The 25,630-nt window shown below is 40.6% G+C and overlaps 1 protein-coding gene across 1 annotated transcript in view; it reads left to right on the top strand.

Moving 5' to 3' along the window:
• The window catches only part of MYOF (myoferlin), a 122,339-nt gene extending 115,329 nt beyond the window's left edge, over positions 1-7,010 (top strand). Inside the window, exons 50-54 of the mRNA XM_087702348.1 lie at positions 1,244-1,343; positions 1,453-1,646; positions 3,253-3,362; positions 4,074-4,221; positions 6,338-7,010. Coding sequence (XP_087558474.1) covers positions 1,244-1,343; positions 1,453-1,646; positions 3,253-3,362; positions 4,074-4,221; positions 6,338-6,382 — 597 coding nt within the window. The 3' untranslated portion in view covers positions 6,383-7,010. The remainder of the gene's footprint in view (positions 1-1,243; positions 1,344-1,452; positions 1,647-3,252; positions 3,363-4,073; positions 4,222-6,337) is intronic.
• Positions 7,011-25,630: the final 18,620 nt, after the last annotated feature.

Below are 25,630 nucleotides of genomic sequence, written 5' to 3'. Positions count from 1 at the left end.
ACAAAAACAAACATGGCCTAGGACCTGGATACCTCCGAGACCGTCCCCTGCCACATACCTCCCTTAGACCAATAAGATCGCACAGGATGGGTCTTCTCTGGGTGCCTTCAGCCAGGTTTTGATAGCTTTTCGGAAGGCCATGAGAGTGGGGAGGGCCCGGATCTCCGGGGGCAGCTCATTCCGTATGGCCGGAGCGGCAACAGAGAAGGCCCTACTCCTAGGCGCCGCCAACCGGCATTGTCCTGCTGAAGGCACCCGGAGAAGGCCCATCCTGTGTGATCTTATTGGTCTAAGGGAGGTATGTGGCAGGAGATGGTCTCGTAAGTACCCAAGTCCCGTGACCCGTCAAAACCGCGGTCCACAAAAGCGCAATCGACGAAAGCGCACATTTGACGTCATCACAGCGTGACGAAAAAAATTAAAAATTGAAATAAAAATAAAATTAAAGCAAGCCGATTCACATAAAGGTAAGGGTTAGGTTTAGGGTTAGGGTTAGGGTTAGGTTAAGGGTTAGGATTAGGTTTAGAGCGTTAGGGTTACGTTTAGCGTTACGTTAAAGGTTAGCGTTAGGTTTAGCATTAGGTTAAGGGTTAGGTTTAGGGTTAGGTTAAGGGTTAGGTTTAGGGTTAGGTTTGGGGTTAGGTTTGGGGGGGTTAGGGTAAGGTTTTTGCTTTATTTTTACATTTTTCAATCACAGCGCGATGTTTTCGTCGCGCTGTGATGACGTCAAATGCGTGCTTTTGTCGACCGCGATTTTGTCGTCCGCGGTTTTGTGGTGGAACCCCCAGGTCCTAGGCCATGTAGGGCTTTAAAGGTGATAACCAGCACCTTGAATCGTGTTCAGAGACCAATGGGCAGCCAGTGCAGCTCGCGGAGGATAGGTGTGATGCGGGTGTACCTTGGCACACCCAGTATCGCTCGCGCGGCTGCATTCTGGACTAGTTGCAGTCTCCGAACACTTTTCAGGGGCAGCCCCAAGTGGAGAATATCAAGTGTTTAGCCAGCTTTCAGTGGTCAGGGTATCTCTGGCTTCTAATGTACGCATTACCTTGGAATGTAATGAAAAGAACTGAAGCGAATCAATCTTTTTAACCTCTGTGGATTTTCTTCAGTCAGAACTGCAATGCTGCTGATAGAAAGTGGTAGACGGGTGATGCTAAGAGCCCTTTTGCAAAAGATGAGGAGGGAAATCCATGATAAATTCCTTGCTTAAGTCACCTTCTGTTCTGATTCTGGCTCTTAGGAACACTTCTGGAGTCTTGACAATTCTGAATTCCGAATTCCACCCAAGCTGCTTATTCAGATATGGGATAATGATAAATTCTCTTTGGATGATTATCTGGGTATGTATGAAGTACTTCGGGAATAGGGGAAATTACGGCCTGAAGTTCTATGTGCCAAAGTATCTTGAAATAATAACGATATTCTCTCTCTCCGCCCTTTCGCTTTTAGGTTTTGTCGAACTTGATTTGCACAACACAGTGGTGCCCGCAAAAGTTCCACAAAAGTGCAATTTAGACATGATTCCAGAGCACAAGCCAATGAGCGTGATGAAGAACGTTAAAATTGCTTCACTCTTTGAACAAAAATCCATGAGGGGATGGTGGCCATGCTACCTCGAGAAAGACGGTTCCCGTATTCTGGCTGTAAGGTTCTGTTAAATACTCCTTAATTCTTGGGTTTTCATTTTGGAATAGGACAAATCGCCGTGGCCAGTTTATGTCAGCTGATTTGCCTTTCGGTCAATACTCCTTAATCCTTGGGTTTTCATTTTGGAGTGAAGGAAATCACCATGGCCTACTCACCTCTGCTGACTTGCCGTGGCTAATACAACACCACAGGACCACTCGCCATAGCCAACTCACCACGGGACAATTCGATGCGGGATAAGTCAAGAGAGGAACAAGTGATTTGCAGTAGGTCTTGTCGGTTCACCGACAAAAGGGCGAACGACAAAACCGCGCCCGACTAAACCGCGGTGACAAAACCGCGAGTTCTAAAGCGCGCCGATGAATGAGCGCTGAATCGTGCCGACAACAGCGCGGTGACAGAAGCGCGCTATAAAACTAAACCTAACCCTAAACCTAAACTTAACCCTAAACGTAACGCTAACCCTAACTCTAAATGTAACGCTAACCCTAAACGTAACGCTAAAACTAACGCTAAAACTAACCCTAAACCTAACCCTAAACCTAACCCTAATCCTAATCCTAACCCTAACCGTAAACCTAAACCTAAACCTAACCCTTACCTTAAGTTAAATCGGCTTTCTGTTGACGCGCTGTTGTAAAGCGCCCTTCTGTCTCTGCGCTGTTGTCGGCGCGTTGATGACGTCGCAGTTTTAGCGCGGTTTTGTCGGCGCGCTTTTGTCGTGCGCGCTTTTGTTGGGTCACGGGTCTTGTCTTGGGTTATTAGGTTTGAGCCTTCTCAAGTTAGACGTCTTCGGGTTCAAACGTAAAGCAAGACAAGACCTGCTGTTACAATTCACTTCTCTCTCTCTTGAGTGATCCCACGTCAAATTGTCCCGTGCTGAGGTGAGTCAACCGTGGGGAGACGATTGGGGCGAGTTCTCCTACACCCTTTCATTTTGCTCCTCAAACTTTAACTACCCTTCTTCCTCACAAGAGATTTAAGTTGTTTCTGAAGGGAAGCACTGCACACAATATTTAGTAAGTAGTTAAGTAAATGACAGTTGTATACCCGAGAGCATCTTCCATAGGATTTTCGTTTCATTTGTGTTGAGATTTACAATTCCAAACTGTTTACATAAGCTCATCGTTAAATTTTGCTTTATGGAATCCACTCATTTCTAGTCATCCCAATTTTTCGCCTCCTCCACAATAGACCCTGATGAAGGGACAGAATCCGCAAGCTATTTAATAACTTCCTTGCCCTGAATATTAAAGTAGTAGAGATTGAATTGATTATGAATATAAATTCCCAGAAATACCAACATGCGGTGAAAATCAGTGCAATTAATGCACACAAAGCGTATTTTTATGCCACATTCACAAAATCTGAGTGACTTTTGATTGGTGAGTTTGGGGGATTTTCCTGGGGGGGGGGAATCTGGTTGGGGAATTCTGGGAACTAGCCCACACATTTTAAAGATGCTGAAGTCGAGACACTTTGCACTGAATCACACTTCAGGATGAGACTGAAGTACGTTCATGTATCATTGAACATCATGAATAAAGCATCACTAAGCTGCAGCACTGTGAAGTTCTTGATAATATTTTTATTTACTTAAAGGGTAAAGTTGAAATGACTCTGGAAATCCTTGGTGAAAAAGACATTGAGGAACGACCAGCTGGGAAAGGAAGAGATGAACCTAATATGAACCCCAAGCTAGACATGCCAAAGTAAGATATTTTTCACACACGCTTTGGGCACACGATCTGTAAAAGGTTAGCCATCACTGTTATATGCCATTAATATCTATAGCATTCTTATCTTCAACAGTAATAGTATTCATAGTATTCATACTAGATTCTTAGAGATAGGATTTCTGCACACACAGTCAACCTATCCTCCGCGAGCTGCACTGGCTGCCAATTGGTCTCCGAACGCAATTCAAGGTGTTGGTTATTACCTTTAAAGCCCTACATGGCTCAGGACCAGCGTATTTGCGAGACCGCCTACTGCCATACACCTCCCAACGGCCGATAAGATCCCACAGATTGGGCCTCCTTAGGACGCCGTCAGCCGGACAGTGTCGCCTGGCGGGGCCTCGGAGGAGAGCCTTCTCTGTGGCTGCTCCGACCCTGTGGAATCAGCTACCCCCAGAGGTCCGGACTTTACCCACCCTCATGGCCTTCAGAAAAGCCGTTAAAACCTGGCTGTTCCGGCAGGCCTGGGGCTGTTGACCTTATTATGTAGGGTCCAGCCCTGATCAGAACATATGTGTGTTGGGGAATTTTTAATTTTATTTTTATTTTGTTTGTTTTTCTTTTCTTGTTCTGTGTAAGCCTCCCGGAGTCCTCCGGGATTGGGCGGCCTATAAGTCTAATAAATTGAATTGAATTGAATATATGAAAGCTATGCGCCAACTGGATCTTTTTTTCCTTCCACAGTCGACCGGACACATCTTTCCTTTGGTTCACAAATCCATGCAAGACAATGAAATTTATAGTGTGGCGGAGATTTAAGTGGGTCTTCATTGGCCTTATCATCCTGCTGATCGTGCTTTTGTTTCTAGCAATCCTCCTCTATTCCTTGCCGGTATGTATTTTCCGCTTGTATCTTTTTACATTCAAATTAATTAGGTTGATAATCAGGTTGTCCATAGGTGCACTTGACCACAGACAAACTTACTTTTTGGTTTCAATAGGCATTGATGGAAACTTAAAACGTTTTCAATTTTACTAAGCAAAATGAATATTGTTAAATTGATTAAAATCTAAATCAATTCATTGTTGCTTTAATTGGGCAACAACACACGTTCAAAATTATATTTTTCTTTTGTTCAATTGTCCTTCTTTCAGAGACTTCCTGGACACTGTAATGACTACTGTAATGCGCTCTACATGGGGCTGCCCCTGAAAAGTGTTTGGAGACTACAACTAGTCCAGAATGCAGCCGCGCGAGCGATACTGGGTGTTCCAAGATACACCCACATTACACCTATCCTCCGCGAGCTGCACTGGCTCCCTATCGGTCTCTGAGCGCGATTCAAGGTGCTGGTTATTACCTTTAAAGCCCTACATGGCCTGGGACCCGGATATCTGCGGGACCGTCTTCTGCCGCATACTTCCCAGGGGCCGATAAGATCGCACAGGGTGGGCCTTCTCCAGGTGCCGTCAGCCAGACAATGTCAGCTGGCGGCTCCCCGGGGGAGGGCCTTCTCTGTAGCCGCTCTGACCCTATGGAATGAACTACCCCCAGAGATCCAGACCCTACCCACTCTCTCGGCCTTCCGAAAGGCTATCAAAACCTGGCTATTCCGGCAGGCCTGGGGCTGTTGACCTCATGACCGAGGTCCAGCCCCGATTAGATGGAGTGCATGATGTGGCTTATTTTTTAATTTGTTTCCTCCGTTTTTTTAACTTTGCACTTTTTTAAAATTTATTTTCTGTAAGCCGCCCGGAGTCCTTCGGGATTGGGCGGCCTATAAATTTATTATCAAATCAAATCACATATCCCTGCAGGGTTTTTAGTCTTTTTCCTAGAGCTAACAGTAATTAGACTATTTAGAGTTATAGTAAATAGACTAATTAGAATGTCTACGATTCTGTGGAACTATACTGATAATTCTCAACTTATGACCCAATTTTACAAGCATTTTTTTCCTATGGGTGTTAAGCAAACCCATTGTTCGCTATGGGGAGTCTTTGCTGAAAATTAGAAGTAAACACAATCATGTGACCTCAAGAAGCTGCGGATGACTGTAAATACAGACCAGTTTCTCCTGAAATACATCCACATGACCCCGAGGGGGTGGCCATTGGGCTTTGGAACCAGGTTCAGTGGTGGGTTTCAAAAATTGTTCGAACCTACTCTGTGGGTGTGGCCTCCTTTGTGGGAGTGGCTTGCTGCTCATGTGACTGGATGGGAGTGGCTTGCCGCCCATGTGAATGGATATGAAGATGCCGACGACACTTGTCAGAACCACCTTAAATTACCTCACACACAGCACTGGCATGCATAAGAATAGGATGTCAACTTGTTTTTTAAAAGGCATTTTTGGTTTGCGTTAAAACAACTTCAACACACGCAATGTTCTGATTGCGCCACAAACGCAGGAGTCATCCTTACCTTTCACAGAGGCACTGAGTTTTATAAATAGGAGCATGAGAGTGTAGAATAATCATATCCAAGGACCAGTGGTGGGTTTCAAACAAATTTTGGAAGCTCTTCTGTAGGTGTGGCCTGCTTTCCGGGTCCACTGGTGGAACCTCTTCTAACCGGTTCGGTAGATTTGACGAACCGGTTCTACCGAATAGGTGCGAACTGGTAGGAACCCACCTCTGACCACGTTATAGGTATCTTTTGGGGGGGATCTATTGTAACTATGAACAGTCACTAAGCTACCAGTTGTAAGTCAAAGACTTTAACAGTAATGAAGTTAATTACTAAGAATTGTCAAGATCGTATTAAAGATCACTCGCTTGCCACAATATCTATATACACTGCTCTGAAAGCAAATTAAGTGCATTGCCAAAGCAAGAACTTTTTGAATCTAAGCTGTGAAACCAAAAGGAGTCTAGATATGAAGGAGATGATTGACACAATATGCAGGTTTTTCCTTTAAACTATTTCGCAATGATTTTTAGTTGAACACTTGTGCATTAAAAACTAACATGCCTGTCTAAATTATGGCTTCTTTCTATTTTTGTAGAACTACATTTCAATGAAGATTGTGAATCCTTTCTCATCTGGTTAAGGAAGACGTCTTTCTTCAAGCTTGACTTTGAAACGAGGTTATGCAACCTTTGGGCCAAATTGAACCCCCACCTCTAATTACGTGTCTGTCTCTGATCTCCTGAGTTTTGCACCAGTGAAAAAGACCCTTTATGTGAACTCAACTGCTTTCCAAGATGTTTTGAGAAATAACAGCCGAAAGGGACTAGGAGTTCTGAATCCTGACTTTGATAAGAAGATTATAAAATGAGATGTCTTTTTTTGTTCTTAAACATTTTTCTTAATATACCCTTCATTATTATTTTTTTTCAGTTTTTCCTTCCCTATGTACTCTATTTACACTGTAATTCTATACATGTCTACTGGCAAGTAAAGTCCCTTTGAGTTTCACAGGGACTGACTTCCAGGTAAGTGAAAACTTCAAAGGTTTATTTTAATTATGAGCAATTTGAAATGGTGTCTCTTAACTTTTTTGGGGGGCGGGGGGAGAAACACATGCTATTTATTCCTACAAAAGAGAGGACTATAAAATGGTTCGCAAGTGGCATGAGTTAGATACTATAAAAGGTCGTAATAATAGCTCTAAGCTTCATTTTGCTACAGTCCTGCCTTATACACAAAGCAATGAAATAAAGCCGAACAAATTTTCAGTTTAGTTTTGTGGTCATTGTGCTTAGCAAAATATAGATTTGTTTTTATTTCCGATCATTTTCCCTCGAGTGCAGAGTCCTCTTTTTTCAAAGTATTGAATATTTGGTTGCAACAGGGATTGGCTGACCAGCTTGTCACTACCATCATGGGCTGAGAGAGAGAGAGTTACTGAATTACTTTATAATCAGGAGAGAATCTTAATGAGCATCAGCTGAGCGTAATCACCTCTTGTAATTACGCCGTTGTTCTTGACGGCAAGTAGCCCTTCGACGGCGTGCATCCTGGAACAACTCACAGGTGTTTTCTGGATCACTAACTTGTACTATCATCAGAAGATAAATTGTCTCACAACCAAAGAGTTATACCACCCCATATTCTAAAAACTCTATTAGTAAGTAAGGTAAGAGTTCTCAAAGCGCTCATTTGTGGTTCATCTTACAAACAGGAATTCTAAGCATGAATGCATTTTAATACATTTAATGGTTTTTTGTAGATCCTGGAAATTTGCTAGTCTCTCATGTCATGCCCATGGTCTGCCATCGTCTCCATGGCCATAATCACAAATGTCAAAACTAGTTAACTCTTAGAGCTGAGAATCTTCACCTTTGGCTGTGTTCACATTGCAAATAAACTTAATTTCAGGCTAAAAAAAAATACCATTCCTAAATTCATAAAACACGCAGCAACTCCAATAAACCGTCTTGAGCCGAGGTGGTGCAGTGGGTAGGGTGCAGTACTGCAGGCCACTTCAGCTGACTGCTATCTGCAGTTCAGCGGTTCTAATCTCACCGGCTCAAGGTTGACTCAGCCTTCCATCCTTCCGAGGTGGGTGAAATGAGGACCCAGATTGTTGTTGGGGGCGATATGCTGACTCTGTAAACCGCTTAAAGAGGGCTGAAAGCCCTATGAAGCGGTATATAAATCGAACTGCTATTGCTATTGTCATGTACCATCATGGCTTGGTTCCTATCACATGCTGGACTACAATCTATCAAAGCCCACTTTAGCTTAGACAAGTGTCTTAAGGAGGACAGGTCTTTGTGTGAAGTTACCATTTAGAAAGCACATTAGCCATTCCATTGTCACAGAGGCAATTTGAGACAGGATTCACTTCTGCAGAGGACTCAATTCCTACCATATGTTTATACTTAGACACGAAGCATAATTAGGATGAAGAAAGCTAGGATTTTACAGATGGGCCTTCTTTCTCATTGGAATGCAACTTGCCCAGTCATTCCCAATAAGTCAATGGCGGCTACAGAAATTAGAAAACTCTTGCCTCTTGGTGAGTCATGGCAGGGCAACCTTTGAATCTGTGTGAAGCTTGTAGAAATTGCTTATTCTTCACCTTGACTGGGTATAAAAGATAATGGTCTAAATTTGGTGAGTAAACTAATGGCTGTAATTCCACGAAATCATTTCCATAACGTGGAGCGTTACATGTTAGAATGGAACAGTTTTCCTGTCAAAACATAATTGCTCTTTATTTGGGAGTGGTAAGAACCAACTTGAAAAGTATGACCTAAGTGGAATAGCTCAGGGCTGGAATTAATCAGAATCCAGATGGAGTGATGGATGTGACATAATATTTTGGCAGAAACCTGCTAGGATAATAAGGGAACATTTGATCACTTCTCATTTAGCAAGGCTTCAGTCAGTGCCACGATTAAGCAAAGAATGAAAATCACAAATGGATGGCCTTTCATCCAAGAGCTGAAACGCAATAGACTTAAAAGTTCTCATTAGAAAAAAAAACATTTCCCTTAGAGAACTTTAAAGAGTATCATTTTACGAAAATTAAAAATAGGTTGTGTGGAGACCTGGGACTTCATGTTCACTTAGATTGCAATTCTATGGAGAGAAGGATTGGTTACTATCTTTAACCACTGCTCTTTCCACATATGATTGTGATGTGAATGAATTCTTAAATTAGTTCTTCAATCCAGTGGGGGTAAAAAGGAACTATGGGAGGATTAAATCAGAATAATAGTTCCAGCATGGATAGTTGTGTGTTTGTTTGTGTGTGTCTATGTTTGTGTGTGCAAATTTCCAAAGAAGCCCCCCTCTTTCTCTGGTCTCTCCCAAACAGTAGAAGAGAATTTCCATTACTACTTTTCATTTATAATCTCTGATATTCTTTGCTTATTCCTCTAAATCTTCACCTCGATAATAATACAAAAGACAAAAACTTTGAGCACTTGTAAAGAGTTTGGCAATTGTTTATTGAATATAACACAGAGACATGTCAATTCCAAACTCAAATTATCATTTATTTTATTTATTTTTAAGTTACTACATGAATGTTTCTTTGAATTTTTCTGTTTATTGGTTTTCCTTGGCTACTCTGATGTACTTGCTCTTTTATGACAAGAAGATAAGGCCATGTAAAATGTATGGATATTAAGCAATAGCAGTAATAGCAGTAGACTTATATACCGCTTCATAGGCCTTTCAGGCCTCTCTAAGCGGTTTACAGAGAGTCAGCATATTGCCCCCAACAATCTGGGTCCTCATTTTACCCACCTCGGAAGGATGGAAGGCTGAGTCAACCCTGAGCCGGTGAGATTTGAACCGCTGACCTGCTGATCTAGCAGTAGCCTGCAGTGCTGCTCTTAACCACTGCGCCACCTTGGCTCTCAAGAGCTCCAGGTAAATAAGTAAAGAAATAGTAATCACATCTGCATGAGAATTGTCTTAAACCCTTGTTAAATAATCAAAACTGCTTCATGCCAGGAACCAACGTTGCTGATGGAGATACGTAGATACATTTCTTAGCATATTTCCGTCCCCCTCTTCTACATAGAGATATATTTATTCATTAAAATATTTCCCAGCTTTTCTGTCAAATTCCAAAGGAACAAATTGTTTTTAAAACAATGGGTCCGCCACTGAGCATAGAAATCAGAAGCAAAAATACTAATCGAGCCAAATGCTTTTTCTTATTACAATTATTTTTAAAATGGTGCTTGGTCCAAAATATATCCTAGCATTTCTTCTGTCAGTCACAAGATGTCAGTATTCCCTTTTTCAGGTCTCCGCGTGCAAATCTTTCTACTTCCAAATGTTTAAATGGAAAAGCTATGTGTAATGTTAGTCTTATTCTTTTATAGACCAGTGGGAAAATTAAAGAGAGTTATGATGTAAACTTTTCCAAAAGTACCCCAAAACAAAGGTGACAATTAATTTCTTTTAAACGCTAATGCAAAGAGATTTAAACGATTATGAAAAATGCTATCGAGATATAGATTCGTTAACATCTGGCAGCTTCATCTAGTTTCACCAAAGAATAACAACCTCGTCTGTCTGTAATTTTGCAAAAAGCAAAAAAACGCTTTTGCAATTCGTTGATAAGGCAGCAGAATTATTTTTTTGATATTTGGTATGCCACTGTTTCAGTTAGAAGATCTAGAGGGAGGGAAGGAAGGAAGGTAGGTAGGTTTATGAATAAACATTACAATCTGCCTTTACTCGCCAATTGCTTTCGATGGGTTATAGCAATAGCAATAGCAGTTAGACTTATCTACCGCTTCATAGGGCTTTCAGCCCTCTCTAAGCGGTTTACAGAGTCAGCATATCACCCCCACAGTCTGGGTCCTCATTTCACCCACCTCGGAAGGATGGAAGGCTGAGCCAATCTTGAAAAGGAGAGAGGGAAAGAAAGGAAAGGAGGGAGAAGGGGGGAGACAGAAAAAGAGAAAGAAGGAGAGAGGGGAAAAGAGAAAAGGAGGAAGAGAGGGAGAGAGATGGAGAATATAGCAATAGCAATAGCAGTTAGACTTATATACCGCTTCATAGGGCTTTCAGCCCTCTCTAAGCGGTTTACAGAGTCAGCATATCGCCCCCAACAACAATCCAGGTCCTCATTTTACCCACCTCGGAAGGATGGAAGGCTGAGTCAACCCTGAGCCGGTGAGATTTGAACAGCCGAACTGCAGAACTGCAGTCAGCTGAAGTAGCCTGCAGTGCTGCATTTAACCACTGCGCCACCTTGGGTTCTCTGTTCAGTCTGCTTAGGGTTAGCAAGGGTTAGGGTAGGCATTAAAAGCCATCAGATATTTTAACATGGGCCTCTATCCCTGAAAACAAGGCCACAGAATTCAATTTCTGAATATTTTATCAATCAGTATTAAACTCAGCTATCAAGCTGATATCTTCTTAAATCAGCAGCTAGAACCAGTTTGGGGTTATGGCTAAGGCATCCAGCTAGAAATGGAGAGACGCTGAGTTGCATGACTAGCAATGTCGAAGGAGCCGAGGTGGTGCAGTGGTTAGAGTGCAGTACTGCAGGCCACTTCAGCTGACTGCTAGCTGGAGTTCGGCGGTTCAAATCTCACCGGCTCAGGGTTGACTCAGCCTTCCATCCTTCCGAGGTGGGTGAAATGAGGACCCGGATTGTTGGGGGCGATATGCTGACTCTGTAATATGTTGGGGGCAATATGCTGACTCTGCTTCATAGGGCTTTCAGCCCTCTCTAAGCGGTATATAAGTCTAACTGCTATTGCTATTGCTAATGCTTTTTTGATGTGATCAAAAATATTTAATTAGCTTCATTTATTCACATCTTTATTTTAAATCTGAGCTACTATTATTCCCGAGAGCCAGTTTGGGGTCACGATTTAAGGTTCAAAGCTAGAAAGGAGACTAGGAGTTCTAGTCCTGCCTTGTGCACTGACCTTGAGCCAGTCAATTTCTCTCAGCCCTAAGAAGGAGGCAATGACAAAGCATTTCTAAATAATTTTGCAGGCAATCTCTTGAAAATTGGACATGAAAACACGCAGAGTATTTTTCCCCCCCCTCACTGACGCCTTATCTTTGATTGTTTTATTTACAACGATTTTGATGCCACCCATTTTAAAGAAGCTGGCTAACCTTGATCATAAATTGGAAGGGATCTTGGATAAAGAAAACCCCATCGGAGTTTGTTGCCCAATATCCAGAAACTGCTTTCTTCCACCATAAATCTTAACTTTGAACTTCAGCACTTTATTTACTACACAAGGGCTTTTAAAGAAAAGAAAAGAAAAGAAAAGAAAAGAAAAGAAAAGGACAAGATTGAAATAATATGTTAGTTTCAAGTGTGGGACCTAGAATAACCCAAGGAAATATTTAACTTGCTTTATTATTCTGGGACTGGCTGACACCTTGAAGCAAAATGCTAATTGCTTTGGATTCTCCCTTAAATTTAAAAAAATGCCCTGAAGCTTAGAGAGCTACATTCACCCCCACCAACCCACTCTTTCCGCCCTCCCCAAAGTAAAAAATCTAAAACTTATTTAGTGTTTTGGCAAAGAAATAGTACTTGTTTTAAACCCTGCCTCTTCCGTAATCCTGTCTCGTCATAAAAACATTACGTATGAAATATTCCAACTTGCCTTCATCATCTTTTCAACTTAATTTTTAGTAGATTCAGGGCAAAGAGATGTGATATTTGATACATGATATCCTGAAATTTCCCTCCAGATCTGTTTATGGTGCCAGGATGCCAAGGACATGGCACCATTGTCAAGGGAGCCGTTTTTATCCGCCCCTCCAGTATGGTTCATATTTTTGTGTTAATAATATTTATTACTGTGGGGTTTTTTCCCCCCAGATTTTATATTGGCAGCTGTATCTATTTTTGTGCGTTGCTCAGAATTGCCTTTTGGTGAGATGGGCAGCTATATAAATTTGATAGACAAATAAACAAAAAAAAACTATTTAAAGGGCCAATACATATTTGTTCACAGAATACTTTTTATTTCTTTTAAAAAACACAAATATATCATCATTCGTCAATCATTAAAACATCGAAGTACAATTTTTTTTGTATGCCCCTCCCTCCCTCCACCCCCCAACCCCCCTCCTCCTTTCCCCCCCCCCACTTCCCAGAACCCGTACACGGTATGGATTTTTAACAAACACAGTCTAAAATCTATTGAGAAAAAAGAAATAAAGAAATTAATGACATCTCTACATTGACCTTAGCTTCTTCTTGCTGAGCTAACTTTAAACAATTTAAATCATTTCTGATCTTAAGCATAGGCTAACTGGAATTTCTTGGTCCCGTATTTATTTTGTATATAGTCCAGTCCATTTTTTCCAGTCTCGTTTATATCTCTCATTTGAATGATCTTTAAGATATGCCGATATTTTAGCCATCTCGGCTAAGTTTGTGACTTTCAATGTCCATTCTTGGATTGTAGGCAAGTCTTCCTTCTTCCAGTACTGCGCCAGAATACATTTTTGTTGAAAGGCTCATGAAACAAATTTAGCTTTTGTCAATCAAACTTGAACAATTTGAGTTCCATTAAAATAAGAATCTTCTGCTTGGTAAATATCTATCAGCCCCATCAGCTGGCCACTGCCACCCCCAGCAGGACCTAGAGCCCGCTAAATCCTTTTTTTCGGTGCATTTGAATAGTCCACAATCTGCCCTCCCAACATTTTGCCATTCAAATTAACCTCCATGACAATGGAAAGAAAATAACTCTGAAAACAACTAATTTCCAAGTGTAAAAGCTTCATCAGAAAACAACGTTTTTGCATGTAAATTAGGCTTCCACCTTCTGGTCTTGTTTAAGGCTGACTTGGAAACCAAGGTTTTAAGCATTCAACACCCCCCCCCCCCTCCCACCGCATCCCATATGGTTTTAAGCCGGGGAGGGGGGATTAAAAGGTGAGGAAAAATATATAAAAGGGAGAAACAATACAAAGCTGGGTCCAACATGGTCCCTGCAACAATTCTTTTCATAAAGCTTCACATATTTGAATGATCTTTCACATATTTTTTTGAGCCCAATTAGGATGAGGAGCTGAACAAAGAAACTCAACTCGAAGCCACTTTTTTTTAATTGACAGTCACGCCTGGAATTAAACGATACCTTCAGAGGTGAAGAGGAGGTATATTTAGAAGTTTCAGCAGCTCTTCACCAATCTCTATCATCCTTTCTCCCTTCGGAGAGTATAAAAGAGTGAAATAGGCTTTTTTTCCCCTCAGCCTTCTAGGTTTTAATCTGTCACAAATGAACCCTTTTATCTCACTCTTTTTTATTGTTTAAGTTTTTATTTTACACACATAAACACATCAACAAGAACAAACACATGACTTAAGGCAACACAGGAACAAGAAGTTCCATCGTATATCATACAATCCGTATCGGTTTCTTTGCAGTTAGTGTTTTCCCTTCTATACATTTCTATCTTGCGTTTATAATCTCCTTATTCGTTATCCATTTTTATGTACAATTCTATATTTATTTATACTTAGCTATTTATAAGCAAATATTGTTTACCTATAATGTGCTGTATATTCTTATCTATCATTTATTCTCTTACATACAATTCTAGGTATACATTCACATGGTTATTCTTTTTCTTGGCCAATCTTATACTATTGTTATTCATTCAATTCTTTTAATGGCCTTTCAGACAGATATATCAGGAGTGTGGGTATAAAAAAGCAGCTAAATTGATGGGTGCAATTGCACAATGCACATATTTTTGAAAAGGAATGGGGGCTTCGATCATGCTGCAAAAATCCATTCTTCTTGACTCTACCTTGGTGGGACACTCCCGTATGTGATACTGACTGCGTTATAATTTTATAGCAATAGAAATAGCAGTTAGACGTATATACTGCTTCATAGGGCTTTCAGCCCTCTCTAAGTGGTTTACAGAGTCAGCATATCGCCCCCAACAACAATCCGGCTCCTCATTTCACCCACTTCGGAAGGATGGAAGGCTGAGTCAACCCTGAGCCGGTGAGACTTGAACCGCCGAACTGCAGATAGCAGTCAGCTGAAGTGGCCTGCAGTACTGCACTCTACCCACTGCGCCACCTCGCTTTAGTTTTCCATAATGAATAATAGGGAAAGTTCGATAGTCAATGATTTAATTGATAATGATTAATTTGATTGATAATGATTTAAATGTTTAATTACACCAGGGTATTAAAGATGCAGAGTGTCATTAAAAATAAGGATAAAACCAGCAAAGATCTCAAGCTGAGTTGGGTTCTTGATGATGTAATTTCTTGTCACCGACTTCAATCAGGTTGTTTTTAATTCCTAGTGCAGAGTTCATTTTTTGAGTTTTGAGTTTTTCTCAAAAAAATGAGAGAGCCGAGGTGGTGCAGTGGTTAAATGCAGCACTGCAGGCCACTTCAGCTGACTGCAGTTCTGCAGTTCGGCTGTTCAAATCTCACCGGCTCAGGGTTGACTCAGCCTTCCATCCTTCCGAGGTGGGTAAAATGGGGACCCGGATTGTTGTTGGGGGCAATATGCTGACTCTGTAAACCGCTTAGAGAGGGCTGAAAGCCCTATGAAGCGGTATATAAGTCTAACTGCTATTGCTATTGCTATTGCTTATGATCTCCCAATCATGTCCTGATTAACTACTACATGCTACTACCAGAGCTGGACTAAACCTGGGGAATCAATATTAGCTGGGAAGACAAATCACTCAGGAGCAGTAATATTGGAGAATTGAATGGGGAGATATGAATGTTTGTATGAAACTCAATTACTTCTTGGTATGTATGTGTTTTCATATTACTGCTGACCCCTGGAGATTATCTTATTGTTAAGGTCCAGCCCCGATTAGAATGAATGCATGTTGTGAATTTTAAACTTTTTTTTTTTTCTTTTTCCTTCTCTGTAAGCTGCCCGGAGTCCTTCGGGATTGGGCGGCCTATAAATCTAATAAATAAATAATAATAATAATAATAATAATAATAATAATAATAATAATAATAACCAGGAAACTAATGACAATGCACTACAGTTTACATCCACGTGGTGATACTGATAGGCTGTACCTGCCCCGAAAATCAGGTGGCAGAGGATTATTACAAGTGAAGCAAACAGTTGAAGAAGAAAAACATGCACTGGCTGATTATTTAAAAGAAAGTCAAGAACATCTATTAATCGAAGTAAAGAACAAAAATCTACTGAAGGCCCAACAGACGAAACAAGAATACAGAAAAGATGTGATAAAATCAAGAATGGAGAGTTGGCAGAACAAAGCATTTGCATGGCCAATTTCTGGAGAAAATAAAAGATAAAGTGGACAGTGAACAAACTTGGTTATGGTTAACAACAGGTACATTAAAGAAAGAAACAGAGTCACTAATCCTGGCTGCGCAAGAACAAGCTATCCGCACAAATGCCATTAAGGCCAAAATCGAAAAATCCTCTGATGATGCCAAATGCAGTCTTTGCAAAGAAGCTGATGAAACTGTTGATCACATACTCAGCTGCTGTAAAAAAATCGCGCAGACTGATTATAAATTGCGGCACAATTCAGTAGCGCAAATGATCCATTGGAATTTGTGCAAAAATTATAATATTAAAACAGCAACAAACTGGTGGGAACATCAGCCTGAAAAAGTCACCGAAAATCAGATGGTCAAGATCTTGTGGGATTTCCGTATACAAACCGACAAAATACTGGCGCATAATACACCAGACATCACACTGGTTGAGAAAAATAAGGTTACAATCATAGACATCGCAATACCAGGTGATAGCAGGGTCGATGAGAAAGAACATGAAAAAAATCGCAAAATACCAGGACCTAAAAATCGAAATTCAACGACTATGGCACAAACCAGCAGTGGTAATTCCAGTGGTAATCGGCACACTGGGTGCTATTCCAAAAGCACTGGAATTACATTTAAAACAGTTAAAAATTGACAAAAATCACCATCAGTCAAATGCAAAAAGCCGCACTGCTTGGATCTGCACGCATATTACGAAAATACGTTACGACGTCCTAGGCCCCTGGGTGGGGCCCGACTAGTAACCAATGCCAAATCCGGCGAAACAACTGGCCGCTGTGATACAACTGTATAATAATAATAATAATAATCTGGACTAGCCCTACAGTTTTCTTGACAGAATCTTTTAAAAGTGGTTTGCCATTTCATTTTTCCTAGATCAACAAGTTAAAAAGCAGGAGTAGAACCCACCTTCTCCTGATTATTCCTTAGCTGGTAGGTGCCCATTCATTGCTTCAGCGAGATGACGAATACTAACACATTGCCTCTGTAATATACATAACAGCCCCAGGACGTAGGTCAATTCACACATTTGACCTCAGATGGAGATATAACAATGGGGTAGAATCTGATCTCGGGATTAGCTAAACCAGTGCTTTTCAACCTTGGCAACTTTAAGATGTGTGGACTTCAGCTCCCAGATAATTCCATTTGCCAAGGTTGAAAAATAGTGAGCTAAGCCATTCTTTGCTGACTTGTTTAAAATACGTAGGGGTGACCTGTCAAAAACATTTCAGGCGATCAAAGTTGCATTTGGAAGCTACAGTGAAACAAAAAAAAAGTTTCAAGCCTGTCTTGCAACTTTCTGTTCAACTCAGATGTTTATATGGTGCTAATTCAATAAGAGTCTGGATGACAAGGAATGAATGAGTGATGAGAAACATGGAAAATTAACTAATTACAGGAAACAGAAAGATTCAAATGCTTATGGCAACGTGCTATTTTTAATACTAACTTGCAGCTTCCAGGCGTTTGGAAGTATATCAAAAAAAGAAGATTGAAAGACTGAAGATTTGCATCGCTCTTGGGAAATATGGTATTCGGGGAAAAATAACCAGCTTAACTCATCATCATTCTTGTTCCAGGAGTTAGAACCATTTCAAAAATAATTTTAAAAGAAGAATGGGAAGGGCAATCAAACCACTTCCCAGTTAGCTTAGCTATGATCACACTGTCTCATTATCCATAACTACAAACAATGCTGCTTGTTTTGGACTCTATATAACACAAACCCCACCTTTAGACCCTGCAGAAAGTTATCACCCAGCCCTCTCCCAGAAAAAATGAAATATCCTAGGAAATATTGAGAAGGCGGAATATTTCTCTGGATGTGAAAAGAAAGAAACCTGTTTTAAAAGACGGAATAGCTCCCTGCAGCTTCCTGCCCATCCCCGCTTTGTCGATGGGCCATTAAGAAGGCCAAGCTAGTCCACTTTACATAATAAAGACTTCTCCACTTCAGCTCCAGGGAGATGGGATTAAGGCATGATAATATTGGCCCTTTACCCAACTCACCACACGGCATCTGAGAACTCAACCAAACCTGGATTCAAAACGCAGCCTAGAGAGTTGCCCCTGCATGGCCCCATGGGAGTCTGACGACCAATCAGAATACAAGATCAAGATCAAAGGCCAGAGAGGGCATAAAACCAGGGACTCAGCATCTCAGTCCTTCCCTTCTCTTCTTCTCCACCAACATTGAAGCATGTGATCACCTTTTCTGTTCAGGGCTCAAGCCATGTGGTCCTGTCCAACAATAAACCATCTTTCCAAACAGCCTCCATGTCTCCAGTGTTTTTTCCCCCAACTTGCAGCCGAACCCAGAAGGACGTTTCTTTCAACAACCCCCTTAAATGTGAATTTTTGTTTCCACTCATCATTGTGGTTGCCAGAAAAGCAAGATGAAAGGGCAAAGAATTTGCAATGCCCAAGGTGAAAGGGAGGAAGTGATGTGGGAAATGGGCTGTGCGTATATTTTGAAATTTTGCTTTAAAATTATCATACTGTCTCATCCCCAAATACTTTTTTTTTCTAACCTTGTCTTCAAAATTGTAAGTCTGTTCTAAATTTTTCTAGCAGTATTTCTCAACCTTCCCAACTTTTAAGATGTGTGGACTTCAGCTTCCAGGATTCACCAGCCACCATGTCTGGCTAGTGAATTCTGGGAGTTGAAGTCCACACATAGGATATAGCAATAGCAATAGCGGTTAGACTTATATACCGCTTCATAGGGCATTTAGCCCTCTCTAAGCGGTTTACAGAGTCAGCATATCGCCCCCACAGTCTGGATCCTCATTTCACCCACCTCGGAAGGATGGAAGGCTGAGTCAACCTTGAGCCGGTGAGATTTGAACCGCTGATGTTTTGTTGCCATGTTTTTTCCTAAATATGGATTTCCTCCCATTTTTATTAATTGGAGGGATAAGTCTGCTCTGGTCTCTTCAAGAGAGTCATTTCTAATGGTATTTATTATCTTCTCATTTATCAAATATTTCATGGAATTAACCTGATTTCTAATTTAGTTTTGGAACTAAACTTGCCAAGCAGTTGAATTTTGATCACGTGACCGTGGAGATGCTGCAATGGTCATAAGTGTGAAAAACAATCATAAGTCACTTTTTTCAGGGCCGTTGTAATTTCAAACGGTCACTATATGAAGTGTTAGTAAGTCAAGTGCTGAACTCTCTCTGTATATAGTTAACTGTTGCTGTTACTCAATAAATAGCTTTTCGCTTACCTCAGCTGCCTCACACCTCATCTGTTCCTTCAAACTTCAACAGTTACCTCCTGATTATATGAAGTGTCTCAATTTAATCTCCTTAATCTTCCTTTTTGTTGACTGCATAGCCTCCTCTACGCACTTCTATTTCTTCCTGTTTGCTGAACTGCTTTCTGTTTATTCGTATTTCTTTGGGTCTTCTTCTATATGGGTACAGTCATCATTAAACCATGTCTGTCCACAGTTTTGCAACTGAAGATCAGTTGGAAACGTTAACCCCAAATCTCCTTTATTGCCTAGTATTGATTAGGAAAAGTATTTCATTTGTTCTTTTGAGGATCGTGAAATGTATGATCCTTGGGTACGATCCAGGTGCACTTATAAAAGAGATGACATCTCTGCATTTTCACTCTTGAGGTTTATCTCTGGAAACCCCCGTGAATGATATCCAGGGGGATTTCCATGGTTCCTCCTTTTAAAAGAAACCATATCCAAATGGCATCGCTTTCCAAAATTATGCCCTCTTCTATCCTGTAAGTGAGGATATGAACAGTTCCAGACCAATTGAGTGATATATCTATAATAGGGATGAATAATCCCTGGCCTTCAAGCCCTACAACATTTATTAATTCAATAGCAAACCATATTTCTAAATGTTTCCCACCAACCCTCAAAAATCCCATCTCATTATTGCAATGCGCTCTACATGGGGCTACCCTTGAAAAGCGTTCGGAGACTACAGCTAGTCCAGAATGCAGCCCTCTCTAAGCGGTTTACAGAGTCAGCATATCGCCCCCAACAACAATCCGGGTCCTCATTTCACCCACCTCGGAAGGATGGAAGGCTGAGTCAACACTGAGCCGGTGAGATTTGAACAGCCGAACTGCCGAACTAGCAGTCAGCTGAAGTAGCCTGCAGTGCTGCATTTAACCACTGCGCCAATTTATTTATTTAGTGCACAGTGAGTTTATTGATGCTGTGCGCCTATATGCCGCTGTGCGCTTATAGTACTACAGCGCATGATTATTCATGGAATATAAATTCTGTAAATAAATAAAAGGAGGCAAGGAAATAGATACTTATGTATTTTGGTCAGTAAGGTGGACTAAGATGCATCTGAGTGAATTGCTGATTTCTCTGGCTGTTCTATTTTAGCAATAGCAATAGCAGTAGACTTATATACCGCTTCATAGGCCTTTCAGGCCTCTCTAAGCGGTTTACAGAGAGTCAGCATATTGCCCCCAACAATCTGGGTCCTCATTTTACCCACCTCGGAAGGATGGAAGGCTGAGTCAACCCTGAGCCGGTGAGATTTGAACCGCTGACCTGCTGATCTAGCAGTAGCCTGCAGTGCTGCATTTAACCACTGCGCCACCTTGGCTCTTATGGCTCTATTTTGAGTGGTCTCGATAAAATAAAACTCTTCCAGCTTCTTGACTATTTTATCTTCTCTGAGCCTTTCCTCGCAGGCTGTTGCTTTGTTTACGCTGCATTTGTGGCTCCCCCAGAACAACACAGCTGCCTCTTTGGAAATCATATAAGGTGATTCCCATTTATTTAAAAAAATGATAATAAATGCATGTGATGAGACCAGGAAGCATCCATTTATAGGAAAGCACCTACAATTCCTTTGTTATCTATTTGCACCACTGTAATCTGTTTATCAGGGTTTTGAAGACACTTGCAAAGCCAGCGAATCATTCAGTGCGTCATTATTCATGTAATTGCCAGAAGAAATGGACAGTTGGGTGGCATGCTGGTGTGTAATTCTGTAATTCTTCGTTTGAAGTCAGCGGCCCGGCAATTATTTCCTTAATTTGCAGAGAAGTGGGGGATACTACAGAGAGAGGAAGCGAAATAGGAAGAGAAGCAAGGCTGCTTGCTTTGAAAATTAGGGAACAGGTGTCCTACCAAGCTAAAAGGTTTATGAATCACGTATTTATTTTGTGTCCCACTTTACAAGAAGATACCAAACCAATTCTTTAACATTTTAGGGTTAGGCGGACCTAAAAGAACCAGTTGCAGAGATTAATAAGACATCGACGTCATGTTTATCTATGATCAATCTGAAATATTGTATTAGTACAATTACAGATGTAAATCTCAACTCCCGGCTCAGCAGTTTCTCAGAGTGTGTTCACAACAATATCGAAACATTCCCACTGCGTGTTCAAGTTGGCTCAAGCGGGATAGTATAAGTTTTAGATTCACCCTTTGCTACTCGCCTCCCTCAGAAAAAATTGCTAAACTCATCACCCAAATCCCATAAACGCATCATCCATTTGTATTTCACCTGTAGATAACTTATAAAATTACCAGCACTGCAGGGATAATAATGTAAGGCATTAAGTAACAGATTACGAGCAGCGTTATAGGGATGGCTAACACAAACTCTAAACCTTCAAAAAAGTAAGGTGTGAATGTAAGAACTGTGCTTAACTATTGATATTAAGTGGGGCAATCAATTTATAAAAAGAAATTAATATTAATAAAATGACAAAGACTAATAGACCAGTCTACTGTACTTCCTTGGAAGTTGTTAAATTCGGCCATACAGTTGTTAAAAGTGGGTGGGAGATGACATTTCCTTAGTATATTTTTTGGACTCCTGTCATTTCACTGTGCTTAGGGATAAAGCTTTTATTTTAAGCAATACCATTATTTTACTCTCAACTTTTAGGTTATTCTTAGCTCAAGTCGTTTATATTTATTAGCAACAACATGGTAGATCCATTTATAGAATGCAATCAAAATCCACGATTTTCATGTTGTGCTGTTGTTAGATTATTTCTGTTTCGCTTTGGTTTTGTTTACAGTCTTTTTTTTAAATGCTGGTCCTTGCCCAAAATAAAGAATTGATTGATTGACTGAGTCTTAATATATGATGATAGACGCTAAAATAAAGCAGCGGGAAATAAACGAAGTGAAAGGAAAAAAATATACTAGAATGGTGAACAGGTCAAACCATCTGAGTTACGTTATTATCATCTTCTCACAGATCTCATGATGTAAGAGGTTTGCTGATGCCACCAGGAGGCTATTTGAAATAAGAATTTAGGGTTAGATTGTTGAAGCTTAATATCAGCTCTTTCACCGTGTCTAATTAAATCATATAACAGGATCAGCCACATCCTCTCGGCTTCTTTTTCTCCGCTTCCTGTAAACCAGACAGGAGCTGCTGGGGGGGCGGGAAGAGCTATTTAGCAGGATGGGGAGATCAAAGAGTTGTTGAAGTGGTTAAGGGGTGACACTTCATTGGGGACAATTATTAGCCTCTTCCGAGCCTTCCTCCCAAGCTACAATCGATTGCTCCAAGAGCTTTCATGATTTCTCTGCTTTGTATCTCTTACTCATTCCTAACCTCTACAAAAGGGGGGAAAAAAATATGGGAGGATATTTAGCTTAAAACAGTATGTGAGCTTCTTCACAACAAGGAAAGCACTTCCGATGCCGTTTTCTGGGCTCCCCCTAACCTTACCCTCCCTCAGGTAGCTTTTCAGAGAACCAAGAAGGATCCCTGAAAAAGAGAAGAATGGGAAAGCCCTTCTGGGAAGGCAAATTCTGAATGTTTCATCTTCTGAAGAACACCTTTTTCCTCAGATTTCAAGCCCCACCAGAGTGCAGATCCTGTCGTTTATCGGCAAACTAATCAATTGATTCAGTTGATCCAGCTTTTGATCAAATGTGCACCAGCCGAGCAGAGGAGATGTTTGTCTCTCCTGTGGCTCATCTGCCATCACAGGAGCTGAATGAAATGAGCCAAAAACATGTTGTTTCCAAAATTAGCTAATAGCAATAGCATAAAGGCACGCTTAAAAAAAAACAAACCCATAATACTATTTGCAAAGTATTTGATAACACTGCTGAGAATTAAAGACCAGCTGATAAAGGAAGCAAAAGGAGGGCGTCAACATTATATGAGAGATACTACGAACAAGAAGATGCAACTTCGTACAGACTTGTTTAAAAAGATGTTTGGAGAATTGGATCCCAAATGGCAGTAGATATAAGATTGTCTTGTTATTGGAGAGATACAGGTTGATAGATGGAAGAGTATAATTCAAAATTAGCTAAACTTAGTTAAATTCAGTGGTAATAGGTATAGTTAAATAAAAATTGATAATGATAGTCATGTATACAATGTTGAGTTGATATGATAAGTAATAATTGGATATGAGAAGGGAAGGTTAGAAATATTTTTGGACTATATATAAAGATTATTAATAACAATAATAATTATCATAAAAAAACAAAACTATATAGAGTTAAGTTTTAACTAATAGGGGGAAAATGCTATGATATAGGATATAATTAAATAAAGAAAGGATAATGATAATAAATTATATACATGGAGGATTAGAAATCTTTGGTATTAAATATTATGGATGTTTAGCTAAAACAGGATATGAGGACTTCATGTTAATGGAGGATTTTGCAAATAAGTAAATGAAATGCCAGCATGTGGTTATGGATTGAATCTTGGTATACTTGAGGATGAAGGATGCTTAAATAACTGTAGTCAAATAAAAGCGGAGGCATGATGATGTTAATATAGTAAATATTTGAGTTAAGACATTTGAATTAATATGAATTATATTTGATAACGGTGGAAGAGATGCACAAAAGCTTTTTGTAGCCAGCTGATATACTTTTTACAACATATGTTTGTTTTGGAAATAAATAAATAAATTATTTTTTAAAAAAACACGTTGTTTTCTAAATAGCACCTAGATGTCCCAAGTATCACAGCAACAAAGCTCTGTTTTTAAAGCCTCACCAGGTTGGGCAACGGCAACTCTCCGCTCTCCTTGTGTTGATGTTGCAACTTGGGTTTTTCCACGTGACTCGTCAAAACCACGCTTGACTAAACCGCGCCCGATTAAACCGTGTCGCTGACATCATCAACAGGGCAACAACAGCCAGCGCAGAGAAAGAAGGGCGCTTTAAATAGCGCTTTGAAAGCAAGCCGATTCAACTTAAGGTAAGGGTTAGGTTTAGGGTTAGGTTTAGGGCTAGGTTAAGGGTTAGGGTTAGGGTTAGGGTTAGGGTTAGATTAAGGGTTAGGGTTAGGGTTAGGGTTAGGGTTAGGGTTAGGGTTAGGGTTAGGGTTAGGGTTAGGGTTAGGGTTAGGGTTAGGGTTAGGGTTAGGGTTAGGGTTAGGGTTAGGGTTAAGGGTTAGGTTTAGGGTTAGGTTAAGGGTTAGGTTTAGGATTAGGATTAGGTTTAGGGTTAGGTTAAGGGTTAGGTTTAGGGTTAGGTTAAGGGTTAGGTTTAGGATTAGGATTAGGTTTAGGGTTAGGTTAAGGGTTAGGTTTAGGGTTAGGTTAAGGGTTAGGTTTAGGTTTAGGTTTAGGTTTAGGTTTAGGTTAAGGGTTAAGGGTTAGGGTTAGGGTTAGGTTAAGGGTTAGGTTTAGGGTTAGGTTTAGGATTAGGTTTAGGGGGGTTAGGTTTAGGTTTAGGGGTTAATTTTAGGTTTAGGGTTTACAGCGTGCTTCTGTCTCCGCGCTGTTGTCGCCCTGTTGATGACGTCAGCTACGCGGTTTAGTCGGGCGCGGTTTTGTGGTGGAACCGTTTTTCCAAACAAAAAGCTAGGGTTCAATTCAGCTTCTGCTCAAATAACTCCAGTGTACAATTTTTTTTTCCATACAGCAAATAAGAGAAGGGGGGGGGCAATAAGAGGGTAGAAGCACCATAAACAAAGTTTAAAAGTCCAGAGTGTACTTGGAGCCCAGCTGGTTCCCACATCTTGGATCAGGAAATACTTTTTGTAGGACATTTAGTGACTTGGTCTGACAATGCCTCTGTGAACAAATGTATACCTGTAGGTGAGATATTGGAACAAATATCCTGTTCTCGCATTGTTCCTTGTTTTTTTTCTTCATTTGATACCAGTCTGTGTTGATCAGGCGTTTTCTGTAAAATAAAATAATAATAAAAAGTCACAAAATCTTGTGGGCGTGCGATGTGGCCTCTTTCAAAGTCCTTCATTCTATTCTGTGCCCACCTGTTATTGCGTTTATTTGTTTTCCTTCAACAAAACAGCCGGTATTATACAACCACTTATAAAACATTATATCCTCACTGAGGATTGGCGGGGGGGGGGAGGTGTTCTGAATTGGAGAGATACCTAATTATTGTGTTGATTAAGTGATATCCTCCAGATTTAGCTTTCCTTTCTGTAAATATTTCTCTTCTTTTGCAATCCTTGATTGCAGTCTCTCTCCTCTCAGGATAATCCACATTACGTGTCTGAATCTTAAATAAGCAAGGAAGTGATGATATACATTTGATTTACGACTCTACAAACCCACACTTAATCAAGCAATTAGGAACGGAGCTGGAAGGGACCTTGGAGGTCTTCTAGC

Source organism: Thamnophis sirtalis, unplaced genomic scaffold (assembly GCF_051295495.1).
Source record: "Thamnophis sirtalis isolate CommonGarterSnake01/CBP01778 unplaced genomic scaffold, rThaSir2_p1.2 scaffold_15, whole genome shotgun sequence".
NCBI lineage: Eukaryota > Metazoa > Chordata > Lepidosauria > Squamata > Natricidae > Thamnophis > Thamnophis sirtalis.
This window is presented reverse-complemented; position numbering and strand designations above follow the sequence as displayed.